Source organism: Pseudopodoces humilis, chromosome 1, assembly GCF_049639895.1.
Source record: "Pseudopodoces humilis isolate 2021_Gansu_Grassland_sample_001 chromosome 1, ASM4963989v1, whole genome shotgun sequence".
In the NCBI taxonomy this organism is placed as follows: domain Eukaryota; kingdom Metazoa; phylum Chordata; class Aves; order Passeriformes; family Paridae; genus Pseudopodoces; species Pseudopodoces humilis.
Window position 1 is genome coordinate 105697037 of NC_142200.1, and position 13085 is coordinate 105710121.

Below are 13085 nucleotides of genomic sequence, written 5' to 3' on the forward strand. Positions count from 1 at the left end.
CCTTCCTGTTATTCCATTCCTTAGCATGCTACATGCACTTTAGATAAAAGATAACAGAAAATCATTATCATCATCTGAAATATGAATGTCTTTACTTTGACTTGGACTCTTTCAGACAAACTTTAAGCTATACTGAAAATGAAGTTGTGTGTTTAAGGCAGAAATGAAAAGTATGCAGATTTGCTTCTGTCTTGTGGTTTCTTTTTTTCTTTTCAGCTGGTATTCCATGCATTGCAGCTATTGGCATACAGTGTCTTAGCAATTTTAATCATGAGACTAAAGCTGTTTTTAACACCACATCTGTGTATTATGGCTTCCTTGGTGTGTTCAAAGCAGGTAAGGTCTCTTTTATCCTGTAGCTATCTCAGTACTTAGATTATTACACAGATATTTGTGCTAAAGCAGATTTCTCTGTGTAATTGCTGAATCTGAGAGTACCAGATAAAAATAAACCAGATTATATTGCCTGTCAAAAAATGGTTCCATTCTCCTCTCTTCCCAAATAAAGCTAAAGACTTGCTTTATGCAACTTGTCCAACTGCATTATTACACGAGTTAACATGCTGTGTATCAAGCTTGAGCACAGGGAGACATATCTTGGGTTTTACTGTGTTTGCACACCTCTGTGCCGCTGCAAGTTTTTATTGGCTATTAATTTTATCCAGTGTTTGTCTTTGTTTACATTGTTTTCACAGCTCTCCAGAGCTTATTGCTTTGCATATTTCTTGTCTATTAATTCTTTCCAGAAGTCTTGTTTGAAGTCTTGCATGTTGAATACATTTCAGTCTTAAAAATCAAAACTCATATGCCTAACTCAGACTTAATCTTTCTACTTCAAAATAATGTATGAGATCAAATGTTACTAGATATCCTCCAGACATGAAAGGTCTTAGAATAAGCTTTCCATGTCTCATTATCTGTGTTTTTGAGAAGTGAACATGATTAAATCTCTATTTAAGTAGCTGTTTTAGAAACTTTGAAAACTCAGCAAAAGTAGGGTAAGTAGTCCTTGCTTACTAAATAGTGTGGGAAGCAGACAGGGAGGTACATTGAAAACTGTCTGAACAGCTGGGCCCAGAGAGGGGTGATCAGTGGTGCCAAGTCTGGTGGAAGGCCAGAAACCTGTGGGGCCAGTGCTGTGTCCAAGACTGTTCAATGTCTTTGGTAATGGACTGAATGGTGGGGCAGAGCGTAGCCACAGCAAGTTTGCTGACGGTACAAAACTGGGAGGACTGGCAGTCTTTCACGTGGTGCCCAGTGATAGGACCAGAGGTGATAGGCACATGCTGAAATGCAGGCAGTTCCCTCTGAACACGTGTAAAACTTTCACTGTGGGGGTGGTAAGTACTGGCACAGGTTGCCCAGGGAGGTGGTGGAGAGTCCATCCTTGGAGGTATTCAGAAGCTGTCTGGACATGGACCTGGGGCACTTGTCTCTGGGTGACCATGCCAAAGCAGCAGGGCTGGACCTTCAGAGGTTCCTGTCACCTGCACTGTGATTTTGTAGAAAGTGTCTAAAGGGGAATTAGAGTGGTGTGGTGAAGGCAGTTCCTGTCTGTGAACAGCTGATACCTGTGTCAAACAACTGGAAGATGAGTGAATGAGACAGATTTATGCGAAGGGGAGAAAGCTATCTCGTGTTAGGCCAGCTGAACAAATAATTGTTTTCCAGAAAACTGAACTGCTTCCTAAATGATCTGTAGAGAAGGGTAGTGCTTTATAACACTGGACAGGTTACACAGTATCAGTCTGCTTAAATGTTGTGCTCATCCCTTTCTTGATGCCTGATGTACTTGGCATGGATAAAAGTGCTGACTGTTTGCCAACATCAAATGAATCTCTACAGTTAAAATATAAAATGGTAAGAAATTGTCAAAACCTCTTTCTTTAGCCACTTTGTAATTGAGTATTATTGGGACTTAGGAATTTACTCTACATGCTTGCTATTCTGGAAGATTCGCAGGTGTTCAGTTTTGCAGCTCTTTTCTTGAAATGCTGGCATCCTCTTAGGTGGTCTAGTTGCTCAAACAATAGCAGTTGGACTGGTTATTTTTCTAAGTGAACTTTCGTAAGGTGTTTGAGTAATTTGAAATGAAGCTGCTTTTCAAAAGTCAGAAAAACAAAATGAAAAAATGTTTTTTACATGCAATTTCTAGATAACAATTACAGTTTAAATTAATGCTGTCCAAACTTGATTTGTTCTTAGTTCTGTTTTTAGCTGAGTTTCTTGATGGGCTTTTCTGCCCTGTTGGTTGTGGTGGTGGTAGTAGTAGTAGCTTGTAGTGAAGTTCAGAATGAAAAGTATTTATATATTTTGTGCCACTGTAAAATCTGTACTGTTTTTTTTTTTAGCTGCATGGCAATTTTATTTTTTTAAAGCACCTGAGTAATAGGATTTCAGTAGTTCTTCCTGGATTGTTCTGTGGTTTTAGTACTGCAGCTGAGGTCATCAGGCCAGTTAGTGAATGCTGGTGCTTTTCATAATCGTTGTGTGTTGGATCTTAGAGGAAGCCATGTGTCATAAGTGTGTGAATACTGGAAGGGAGGATAGGTTCAGAGTATTTTGTCAATACTTTTTTATCTGCTGCTTCCAAGTGCATTTTGGCCCTTTGGTTGTTCCTACTGTAGAGTGAGAGTAAGCTTCTAAGGGAGCTGTGATTGCAGATGATAACCTGTTCTGGGAGCTGCCCCTGTTGGACCAGATGACTCCAACAATTCCTTTGTACATTGCAGCATCATGGAGGCATAGTTGGCTTGAAAGAAATAGGTCATGAGTGCTAGGGAAGGGCTTTAGATTGCTGTAGGTCACACATTTACTTCGTGCAGAAGGGGATAAATGACCAGCAGCCCTATATAATACAGCCTGGGAATATCCTGGCCCTGTCTTGGGCCTTAGGAAAAATGTTTAAGTGAGCCCAACTTGAAGGGGAGCAGTGTAATTGAAAACAAAATTGTTTTTCTTGTCCTGTCATTAGTGAAGGTTCTTTTGCCTGTTCTGTGTGTTCCCTAGGTTGGTGCTGATTGATACCCATAGAAGACAAGCTGGATTTTTTTCTAGTCTGACAGATGTGTGCTTGCTTTAGTAGGGAAAGGCTGATAATCTTCCAAGTAATACAGCATGGCTTCAGCTTGTGTTGTGGTTGGACACTGGACCAAAGCCAGGCACCCACAAGAGTCTCTTGCTCACCCTCCCCTGTCTCAGCTAGGCAAAGGAGGGAAAAGGAAAAAAAGTTAACAAAAGATTCATGAGTGAGATAAGGACTGGGAGAAATATTTCAAGGGCAAAATATTTCAAGGGCAAAATATTTCAAGGCTCAACTTTAGCTACGAAGTGAAATTTATTACTAACAGAATCAGGGGAGGATAATGAGAAGTAAAAAAATACCTTCTCCCTCCCCAGCCCCTCCCTCTTTCCCACCAACAGTGCAGGGAGACAGGGCATGGGGATTTTGGTCAGTTCATCACCAAGATTTTTCTTCTGCTGCTCAGGGAGAGGAGTCATTCCCCTGCTGCACTGTGGGTCCCTCCCACAGGGGACAGTTCTCCATGAACTGCCCCGGTGTGGGTCCGCTCTCATGAGCAGCAGCCAAACTGCACCTGCTGCAGTGTCAGTCCCATGGGCACACAGTCCTCCCCAAACTACTGCAGCGTGGATCTCTTCCCACGGGGTCCAGTCCTCCAAGGACAGGCTGCTCCAGCCTGGAAGCAAGACCCTCTCTCTACCGGGTCTCCCACTGGATCACAGCCTCCTCCAGGCATCCACCCACTCCAGTGTGGGCACCTCCCCCATGGGCTGCAGATGATGTAACTCTGCATCCCCTGTGGATCCCCATGGGCTGCAGGGGCACAGCTGCTGCACCATGGTCATCACCACAGCCTGCAGAGGAATCTCAGCTGTGGCACCTGGAGCATCTTCTGCCCCTCCTTCTCCACTGGCCTTGGTGTTGCCATGTGGTTTCCCTCACATGTTCTCACCTCTTCTTCTTTGACTAGAAGCAAAACCCATGGCTTTTGTTTTGATTTTCTTCTTAAATACGCTGTCACAGAGGCATTACCAGCCTCTCTCATTGGCCCAGTTCTGGCCAGCAGCATGTCCATTTTCAGAGCCATCAGCCATTGGTTCTGCCAGACATGGTGGGAAGCTTCCAGCAGCTTCCCACAGGAGCTGTCTTTGTGGCCCCCCGCTACCCAAGACCAGGCTGTGCCAATCCAATATGGCACGATAGAGTGGCCCATAAGGCTACTGAGCCACTACTGAGCAGATCACTTCTAAGACTTAAGCAAGCAATAAGAAAACCTTTTGTTTTGGTTCTTGTTTTGGTTGATTTCTTCTTTTTTGTAGGGTCAGGAAAATTTCAAGTGGTTTTCAATGAGTTTTTTCAATCCTACTGGCTGCTGAGGAGTAGTTTTTTGAGGCTAAAAAAAATCTGACTCTATGTGCAATACTGATCCAGAATTTCTTGGATGGAAGAAGATGAGAAGGGGAAGATGGGACTTGTGACCGAAGTATTGATTAACACTTGTATTGATTGATTGTATTGATAAAAGTATTGATTACACTTTATCATTGGATAAAATTTTAAGTGTTTGAATGAAATATTAGTTAATAAGTGACAATTTGGTTTTACAGATGCAAGAAAAATTTTAGCAAATTTAGCATAGGCAGTTATCTTACTGTAATTGAGGTCAACACTATCCTTTCATCTTGTAGACCATGAAAAGTTTATCTGCAATGTTGTGTTAGTATATCTAGTTTATTTGGAGGTTAAAAATTATTATTTGCACATGGAAAAGATATTTTGTATGTTGTGTTCTTTCAGCTCATTGCATGAAACCCTGCACTTTTCATTTTTTCATTACCAGCAGCTTGTGGCAGCTGATGGGCAATAAAAACGATAATGTTCTTTTTCTAATAAAGAATATTTTCATTGTCTGGAATCCTTTCTGATGAAAAGAAGAGACCTAATGTCAATTTTCACTGGAAAGTAATTCACTTCATAATATATTTTCAAGAAAGGATTTTTTAAATGAAATGAAAATATAAAGTGGCTTCATCTTTGCAAAGGGAGTAACTCCTTTCTTCTGTACAACTGTATTTTAAGTGTTAGAAACCTGTGATTGGAACCTTTCATTCTCTTAAGTTGAACAAAGAGGAGTAATTACATTATGGATCAGTTCATTTTTGTTGTTTAATTTACTGTTTGTGCTTCAAGTTACTTATATCTGCTATTGTTTCTGTTCAGACTTTTTGATCATTTACACTCACACATTCCTCTTTCTTTTCTTGTTATCCTGAGTGGAAATTTTGAAAACAAAATAAAATAGCTGGAGAAAGACTTAAAGAATGCATTTGGAAAAAAAACCAAACAAAACCAAAACCTTGAGTTGATATAAAAACACATAAGGAACAGCATCTGATGAAAGTAATGCTTCTTTTGCATTTATTCAACTATTCTAGGCTCCTTATGTAAACAAAATAGAGCTAAATTCAGAGACTTTGAACATCAATGAGGTTTTATAAAAGCGTGACAGTAATGTAATTTTCTTTGATTTTAAAAGCTGTGGAACTGTCAAAGTTCTAGCATGTCCATGAAGTGACATTTTTGTAACTGTTGGTGAAAAAGAGGTTTGCTCATGTAGAGAAGCCTACAGATGAATTTATTTCTCTCCATCCTTCCAGATCCACACAGTGGTTAGGCCTCTGTGGGATATTAACTTTCCCTGGATAGTATTGGTGTTCTTCTCAGAGTATTTAGTGAGTCTTTAGGAATGAGAGTAGAGTACACTGTATTTTTGGAGAGGTGGCTGGAGAATTATAATAATCTGAGGTAGTTTGTGGTTAGTTGGTAAGAAAGATAACACACGCTACCTAATTGGTGTAGTCAGCCTAGTGAGAGCTTCTGCTGAGAGAGTTGATTTTATTGTTTCTTGCTTTATTTTTTTTAAAAAAAAACCAGGTAATGGTACTATGAATGAAATGCATTTATTTAGTGTGGTTTCATATTTTTGAAGTGTAAAGCCTTCTAATTAAAAATAGCTTTATTATGTATTCTTATATATATATATTTATTCTAATGATAAATAACTTAATTTGTACTTTCTTAAACTTAAGTTTTAGTTCAGATATGAATGAGATAAAGTGTTTCTGCTCAAACTAAGCTTCAACACAGCAAATGTAGTACTACTTTTAAACTGCCCATTTTCACATATATATGAATATTTGCTTAGAGCCTCCAGCAGATTGTCTTTAGGAAACAAGGCAAGAGCCAGTTCAAGAAAAGAAAGAGTAGAATATAAAGCAGCATTAAACTTATTATCCTCCAAGTCTGTTTTTCTAATATGTTTCAGGAGTTTGCAGTAAAATCTCAACTCTGTATACTACAGATAAAAACTTTAGATGTAAATAGGAGATAAAATACTGTAAAAGTCCAGTTAGCTTTATTGAATAATCTTTATTTTCAGATTTTCACTTTTGAGTTCCAACTTTAAAAGTTCATATTAATGTTAATATTTTTCATTTTTTTTTATTTCTTTAGAATTGCAAATGTAATGTGCAATATTTGTTAAACATGAATAATTCTTAGGAATTATATTCTGAAATTTAATATGTACTGTATATAATACATTATTTTATTCTGAACTATGTTATAATACTATGAATTATAATCTGAAGTTTAGTGGAAAAGAAATAGCAGAGATGTTTCATAGTGCAATATATATATGTTAGGTTCCTCACAGAGAAATAAAAATGAATTGTTCTGCATACAACATTACAGAATTGTTGTCTAGGAATTAACTGATTCTTGCATTTCAGTTGTTTGGATGGCTCTTCTATAAAATCCAGCCCAAAACATTGGTCTTTGCTATTTTAGCATTGATGACAATAGAGGGATCTGCAAACCTTCGAACTCAGTGGAACATCATGGGAGAATTTAGCAATTTGCCACAGGAAGAACTTTTAGAGTGGATAAAAGTCAATACCAGACAAGGTAAACTATTTATTAATATAGGATGTCCCCATTTATTGTGAGGTCAAACCATGAAACCTCTCAGAAATGACTGCAGAGGTGACTGCTACTGTCTGTGGCTCTGGCATGTCTACTTGTCCACATAAAAGCTAGGTCCAATGGAAAAAAGCACCAAAAGCTGGCTTTGTTAGATTCCAGGCTACTGATCTGGAGGTTCTAACCACTAGTGGAGTATTTTCAACAAAAGCATCTTTGCCAAGTCAAATTAAGATAGATTTTTACTTAAATTACACTGGTCCTGTATGTGGGTCCATGATCACCATTTTGCAAGAAGAGAATTAAAAATGCCTATGTGTGTTGTTGGTTGCACCCCTCCTTTTACTAAAATGTGTCAGAAAACTGGTTGGAAGCAATGTTCAGCTACATTTTTATGTTAAAGCTGTAGTGGACTGAAATTTTATTGCCCATTTAACACTGGTGAAAGAAGTGACAAATAAAAGTGTGTTGTTATAATGAGTATGTTATTCTACTAATTAAAAAAAAAAAGATGCATTAAATGTCCACTCTTAGATGCTTAGTTATCTAATAACTTATATTCAAGGTTAAAAAAAAACCCAAACTAAAACTGATTATGTGCATTTCCTGTTGATGTCACATACAGCCTTTTAAAAAGGAGTACCCTACCCTCTTCATGATTTTTCTACAGGATTACTGTTCAGACATTTGAATTGCTTCTCTAACTGTTTGATTCCTCATTTCAAAAATGCCTTTGATATTGTGTATTTCAGATGCAGTTTTTGCAGGAGCAATGCCTACAATGGCAAGTGTTAAATTGTCTACACTTCGTCCTATTGTAAATCATCCTCACTATGAAGATGCAGGATTAAGGTAAATTTTGCAATTGATGTTTTATTTGCATCTGCTCTTGATTCTCATAGTGTTTGTAATACACAGTAGGAAGGGCATTGTGTTATATTGTAAAATTTGTTAAAATCTCATAGACTTGGATTTGTTATTTCAGTCAGATTGAAAACACATGCATTATTTCTTGAGGATTTGACTTCATCAGAATGGATATACTCTAGGGACAGATATGACTTCAAACTAACATCCAAGAAAATCAGAATTAAATTATGGAATTGGATTTCATCTGTACAATTATATCCTTTCTTCATTCTAGTTACTCCTGACATTGTAGACAGATATTTATTTTTTTTCCAAGAGCTAGGGTATTTATTTCTGTTATCTTTCTGTGATTGGCTGTCATTTTTTAGGATAATTGGTTAATTATTGAAGCTGAAATTTTGTAGTGGAATTACTAAGATTTGTACTCTTCTTGTTTTCAAAATCAGGATATTTTCCTAAATTTAAATTGATTTATCTGCAAAGGTCATTAATTTCTTTTACTAAATTTAACAGTGTAGCATCATTTTTTTGTTAATTTGGTGAAACTACTTAAATCCAACAAAAGAAAGCAGTAAGGCAGAGGGAGTTAAAAGAGAAAGGGCAAGAATTCATTCTACGTGCCTTATGTCCTTAGTTTTCTGTCTGGCATTAACTGTCTGGCTTTAACTTTTGGTCAGCCCTGAATTGGACAGTGGGACTTAGATGATCACTGTAGTCCCTTTCAGCTGAAATATTCTGTCCTAGTTACAAAATCACGGGACAGGGCGTTTGGGGAAAAATAAGGTACAGGCAGCACTCCTATTAAGTATCAGAAAATGAACAGGCTTTAACAGCATCATGCTTTGCACATGCAGAGGACGATATTAGTGGATGTGGTATGGTTTTGAGGGACCTTAAAGGTCATCTGGTTCCCAAACAGGATCATGGTGTCCAAGAGCTGATTTTTGCTTGATCGCTGTAGGCAGACTCCAGGTGCATTTTGAAAGTGCTCTGCATTTCAAAATGTCCCAGCAAGGGCAGTGTGACAACAGTGACACACGGTGATGGGCATCTTTTGCGGAGACACTCACAGAGGATTAATTCCTCCTGGTCACCCCAGTCCAAGCAAGGTTGTTTCTAGCCTTGAGTATTACATGTTGAATGCATTGCTTTGACATCTTTATACTTTCAGTTCACAGTACCCATAGATCTTGTTATAAAGTTGTCTCCTGCTGCAGAAAAACCAAAGGGCTGTATTACTTGTTCTTGGAATCATTATATTTGTGAAGACGTAATCATACTTAAGCAAGTGGCACTATTGATGTAAACCTTGCTTTAGCATAGTTACCTTGTGAAATAAAAAGCCTTCCTCTCCAGTCTAAGGTTAAAGCTTAACATTTTCGTGCTCTATTGCAGCTAACCCTTAGATTTTTCTTTTTGAAGGGCCAGAACTAAAATAGTGTATTCCATGTACAGTCGAAAACCTGCAAGCCAAGTAAAAAGAGATTTAATAAAACTAGGAGTGAATTACTACATCCTTGAAGAGTCATTGTGTGTAAGCAGAAAAAAGTAAGTAATCTCCCTCTTTCTCACAAGAATGATGCACCCCTCAAATACGTAGTCTAAGATTCTTATCAAGTTTTGAAATGTTGATTTGTGCTTTATTTATTAAAAGTGTTCAAAATGCATTTTTGTTCAGCATCTATAGATAGTAATTGGTAAAATTGACTTTACCCTCATTAGCAACCCTGTGTTCTTTGTGTGAACCTGGAAAGATGTGCTGTATGGTTTTTTAAACTTCACTGGAAAACAAAGAAGTCATTACAAAGGAAAGAAGTAATTATTATCTGATGGCAAGAACAGATGTATGTGTATAATGAAAGCCTAGTATGAATAAAAGGTGCAGAGTAAAAGATAGAGCACCAAAATGTTATGACCACTAATACTCGCTAAAAATTTTACCACATTTAAGGTGTTCCTCAGAAAAAGCTATGCTTTTTCTTCCCCCTCCTCTCCCCTTGGTTTCTCTTTCTGGCCTCCAGAACACAATTTTAATTTTATTTTATTTTCATTTAGAATAAAATTAAACATATCGCTTTAATTTCTTTGCTATTCTCTTTCATAAAATTAGAAAATTCTGTTATTATAACTTTGAAAGGCAGCTGTACAGGGAATTGATGTTGGCTGTGATCTTTTATAAAAAGCAAGGAGTTACTACTTTTTTAAGGTGTTTTATTTCCTGAATTTTCTTTTGAAATGTTAGCAATATGTATACCACCTTCCATTTTATAGGAAGATTTAAGGGTCCCTGGTAATGTATAATGTATTGCATAATTTGCATTGTTTTATGTGCTTCCTCCTCCAAATTAATTCTTTATTAATTATATAACCACAAAAGCCAGATGCATTTTACAATTCTCAAGATTCTCAATACTGTTTTTAAATTACTACTGTATTTATTGATTTTGTAATCTGATAATTTTTCCAGTATAAAGAACAAACTTAAAAAAATACAGATGAACACAATCAAGTATTCATGGGGCACTGTGAAGCAAGCTTTGTGGTTTTTTTATCGTATTTCTTCATTTCTCTTTTTGTATTCCTATTTTTTAGGCCTGGCTGCAGCATGCCTGAAATTTGGGATGTCGAAGATCCTGCTAATAGAGGAAAAATTCCTTTATGTACCCTTATGAGCAAGGATTCCAGGCCATATTTCATCACAGTATTTGAAAATAGCAATTACAGAGTCTTGAAGATTCCAAAGGAATAACATTTCAATGCAATGAAGCATCAGTCTTTCAAATCTTTAAACTAGTAACTGTAAGAATTCTAAGTCAGAAATACCTTTTTTACTAGACTTAAAATGGAAAAATATGTATTTTATTTTTTACCATTTTAAGTGAATTCTGATTATAGAAGTATCTTAAACCTAACAGTTTGGATTTCTATTTCAGGGTCAGTCCCTTGAGATTTGCTATGCAAATGATTATATGTTTGCACATATTATTTAACACTGTTCCAAAAAGAGCTAAAAGTAGCTATGGAAAAGTTCGTAGGTGGACTTGAAACTTCATTTTTCTTGGTGCATGTTATTGGATTCCTATTGATATTAAAAAAGAAGACTAATAAGGGTAATATTTGCAGTAAGCAATAGTTTAGCTTCTCAGTGTCCAAGGGTTTTTAGCATTCTTATGCATTCAGAATAAGCTGGCATAATATACATTAAATTTTTAAGGGAAAATGCTTTATTCAGGAAAAAAAATATGTCATAGCCTTAGAAAGATACTAAAATAAATCCTTCACTGCCTTAACTAGACCTTCAGCGCCTAACTTGATAAGAAATTACTTTCAAAATTTAATGCCCTTTTTCCTTTCCCCATATATTAGATCCTGCCTGGTCCTTTTCATCAGCATTAAAGAAAAATGAAATTTATCCCAGTTGTGCTATGGGTGTAGTCAGTTGTGTGGGTATAGTAGCTCCAGCATTATTAAACTGGTTCTGCTGTTCTTCTGTCATCTTGATGTCACACCAGTATTATAATTAGATAATAGAGATCTCACTTTCCAAGATACCCAGTGCGAGGACACCCTTTAGTCGTTTAACTGACTTGGTAGAATTTTTGTATGTTTGTTGCCATTGAGAGCAATCACAGTAATTGTGATTCTACAGCATCATATGACTTCTAAGGTCTGATGTTTCGCCGTGTATCATTCATGGTTTGGATTTGTTTCAACTCAGTTTTTTTTGTTCACATCGGTCTATTGGTATGACTGGTCTTTTTAGCCCTAATAGCATCTGGTGATCCTGGATGTTACAGGGCATCATCCATCACGCCTGTAACAGTGTCTATTAAATGGGAACCTGTGATAAAATAGTAGTATAACAACTGATCAGTATTCTAAGACGTCTTATTTTTTTATGATCTGTTTTATTGAGAGGGTGAGGGACAATGGCTGAAATGCATTAGCTTTTTAACTTTTACAGAATAGATTTTGGAAAAATTTCTATAAGGAAACTCAAAAAAAAAGGGCTTTTGGGAAGTCACTTTTTAAAATGTTAATTGAATTCAAGGAAGCAGGAAAAAAGTCTTTATATAAACATTGTGACTAGTGTTTCGGCACAAAAAGGTACTGTATTTTTATGAAGTTTATGCCAACTGTTGACATGTACTTACGTGGTTAAATAAAAAAGAGAAAGATGGAAATTGTTCTCATGTTTCTGGTAGGTGTTACACTTCTCTTATGTCTGTTAAACTGAAGTTTAACACAGTTACCACCGCAGATACGATTGAAGCTGAACTTTCAACTAAAAAAATGCACAGAAAGGCTGCAGATGATTAAACCAAACTCACACATCTCTTTCTGGCTTCCTTTTTATTCAAAATACCAGTGCAGGAATATGTGAAAAGACTGGTGGAATAAAGAAACATTTGAAAGGTAAGGTTCAAAGATGTACTTTAAAATTAATTTTAAAATGTTCATCATTTGTTGAGGAAGTGACTGTTATTCAGTTCATGGCCAGACACCGCAAATTTTCATCTCCAGGGATATTATGCTATCCCTCTCTTTGAACTGCTCTGAAACCCAAATACGTATTTTCATCTGTTTAATATTGATGTGATAAAATTTAGTAATGATTGTGAGGAAGAAGTATGTGAATTCTTGAATCAGGTGTCTTATGAATTTGTCATCTTAGTGATTTAATGTCAGTTTCAAAGGAAAGAATTTTTGTTAAAATAACACAGCATTTAACATAGGAGCACCTCATTAGCATTACACTTATCACTGCAACCTCAACCAGAAAACACAAGTTGGAGGCTGCTTAGCTCTCACTGAAGTTGCTTTTCTCTTTGCAAGATCCTAATCGAGAAATGTGTAACACAATAATGTTAATACATGCAGGCCTTGAAGTAATTTAGCATGGGACTGGAATACTTCCATATGTGAAGGCAGTTTCCATTACATTTTAGTGATATGGGATCCTTGTGCTGGTTTTGGCTTTGGGATGTGTTTTTGCAGAGCCAAGGTGTACTGTCACACTGGCCAGGAAGTTGGGGATGCATGGGAAGTGGGGAGGAGACACAGCCAGGACAGGTGATCCAAACTGACCAAAGGGGCATTCCAGACCATCTGACATCATGCTCAATGTATAATAAAGTGGGGAGAGGGAGGAGGAAGGGAGGGATGTTTGGAGTGATGGTGTTTGTGTTCCCAAGTTCACCATTGTGTGTGA

At 36.9% G+C, this 13085-nt stretch overlaps 1 protein-coding gene across 1 annotated transcript in view; it reads left to right on the forward strand.

Moving 5' to 3' along the window:
- The window catches only part of DPY19L1 (dpy-19 like C-mannosyltransferase 1), a 46847-nt gene extending 34790 nt beyond the window's left edge, over positions 1 to 12057 (forward strand). Inside the window, exons 19-23 of the mRNA XM_005519167.3 lie at positions 217 to 336; positions 6814 to 6988; positions 7756 to 7855; positions 9296 to 9421; positions 10466 to 12057. Of these exons, the coding sequence (XP_005519224.1) occupies positions 217 to 336; positions 6814 to 6988; positions 7756 to 7855; positions 9296 to 9421; positions 10466 to 10622 (678 nt within the window). The 3' untranslated portion in view covers positions 10623 to 12057. The remainder of the gene's footprint in view (positions 1 to 216; positions 337 to 6813; positions 6989 to 7755; positions 7856 to 9295; positions 9422 to 10465) is intronic.
- Positions 12058 to 13085: the final 1028 nt, after the last annotated feature.